Source organism: Acanthisitta chloris, unplaced genomic scaffold (genome assembly GCF_000695815.1).
Source record: "Acanthisitta chloris isolate BGI_N310 unplaced genomic scaffold, ASM69581v1 scaffold40186, whole genome shotgun sequence".
Classification (NCBI taxonomy): domain Eukaryota; kingdom Metazoa; phylum Chordata; class Aves; order Passeriformes; family Acanthisittidae; genus Acanthisitta; species Acanthisitta chloris.
The window spans coordinates 14304-15070 of NW_008677304.1; the positions used below are offsets into that span (position 1 = coordinate 14304).

The following is a 767-nucleotide window of genomic DNA, read 5'->3' on the forward strand; positions in this document are numbered from 1 at the left end:
AAATGAATATCACCAGGAAGAGCAGACCCCATGCAAAGATACCAAAGAGCATGAGTTGTTTCCATTGCTTCAAATTAGGTTTCATGGCAATGCCTTTACCAGCTCCTCTGTGTCTTGAAGTGTCGGTGAAGGAAAATGAAACCTGGAAAGACCATCAGATATTATTAAAAACTGTTTGAAGAATAGATACAATTCAGCAGTATTGAATATCACCAGGAAGAGCAGACCCCATGCAAAGATACCAAAGAGCATGAGTTGTTTCCATTGCTTCAAATTAGGTTTCATGGCAATGCCTTTACCAGCTCCTCTGTGTCTTGAAGTGTCGGTGAAGGAAAATGAAACCTGGAAAGACCATCAGATATTATTAAAAACTGTTTGAAGAATAGATACAATTCAGCAGTATCTAACACACATTGATAGAAAGGGCAGAATTAACCTTCAAGCTGTAGGACAGAGGATTCAGAAGCAGAAACAAACTCCAGAGCCTGCAGACACTGTAGGAGTGACAGGCTTTGGCTGAAACCACACTGTGACAGCTGCTAGCTACAGAAGAAGCTGGTGGCCAGTTTCTACAGTAACACTGGATCTTGCCTTTGGGGAGATCATGTGCCTGCTTCTGCTATACCAAGCAGAGCATTAAAAGTGCAAAAGTAAACCCCATGCCTGGCTGCATGCACAGTGGGAGCAATATTAGCTGTCTTCTCTTTCGCCATTGAAAGTCCTTATGCAGTGAAATTGTGAGCGAGTCAGTCCCCAAAGGGACCAGG

At 43.0% G+C, this 767-nt stretch overlaps 1 protein-coding gene across 1 annotated transcript in view; it reads right to left on the reverse strand.

Moving 5' to 3' along the window:
* The window catches only part of ST6GAL2 (ST6 beta-galactosamide alpha-2,6-sialyltranferase 2), a 9750-nt gene extending 9665 nt beyond the window's left edge, over positions 1-85 (reverse strand). The window contains 2 exon segments of the mRNA XM_009076438.1: position 1; positions 4-85. The exon segment at position 1 is cut by the window's left edge and continues 857 nt beyond it. Coding sequence (XP_009074686.1) covers position 1; positions 4-85 — 83 coding nt within the window.
* Between the last annotated feature and the right edge of the window lie 682 nt (positions 86-767).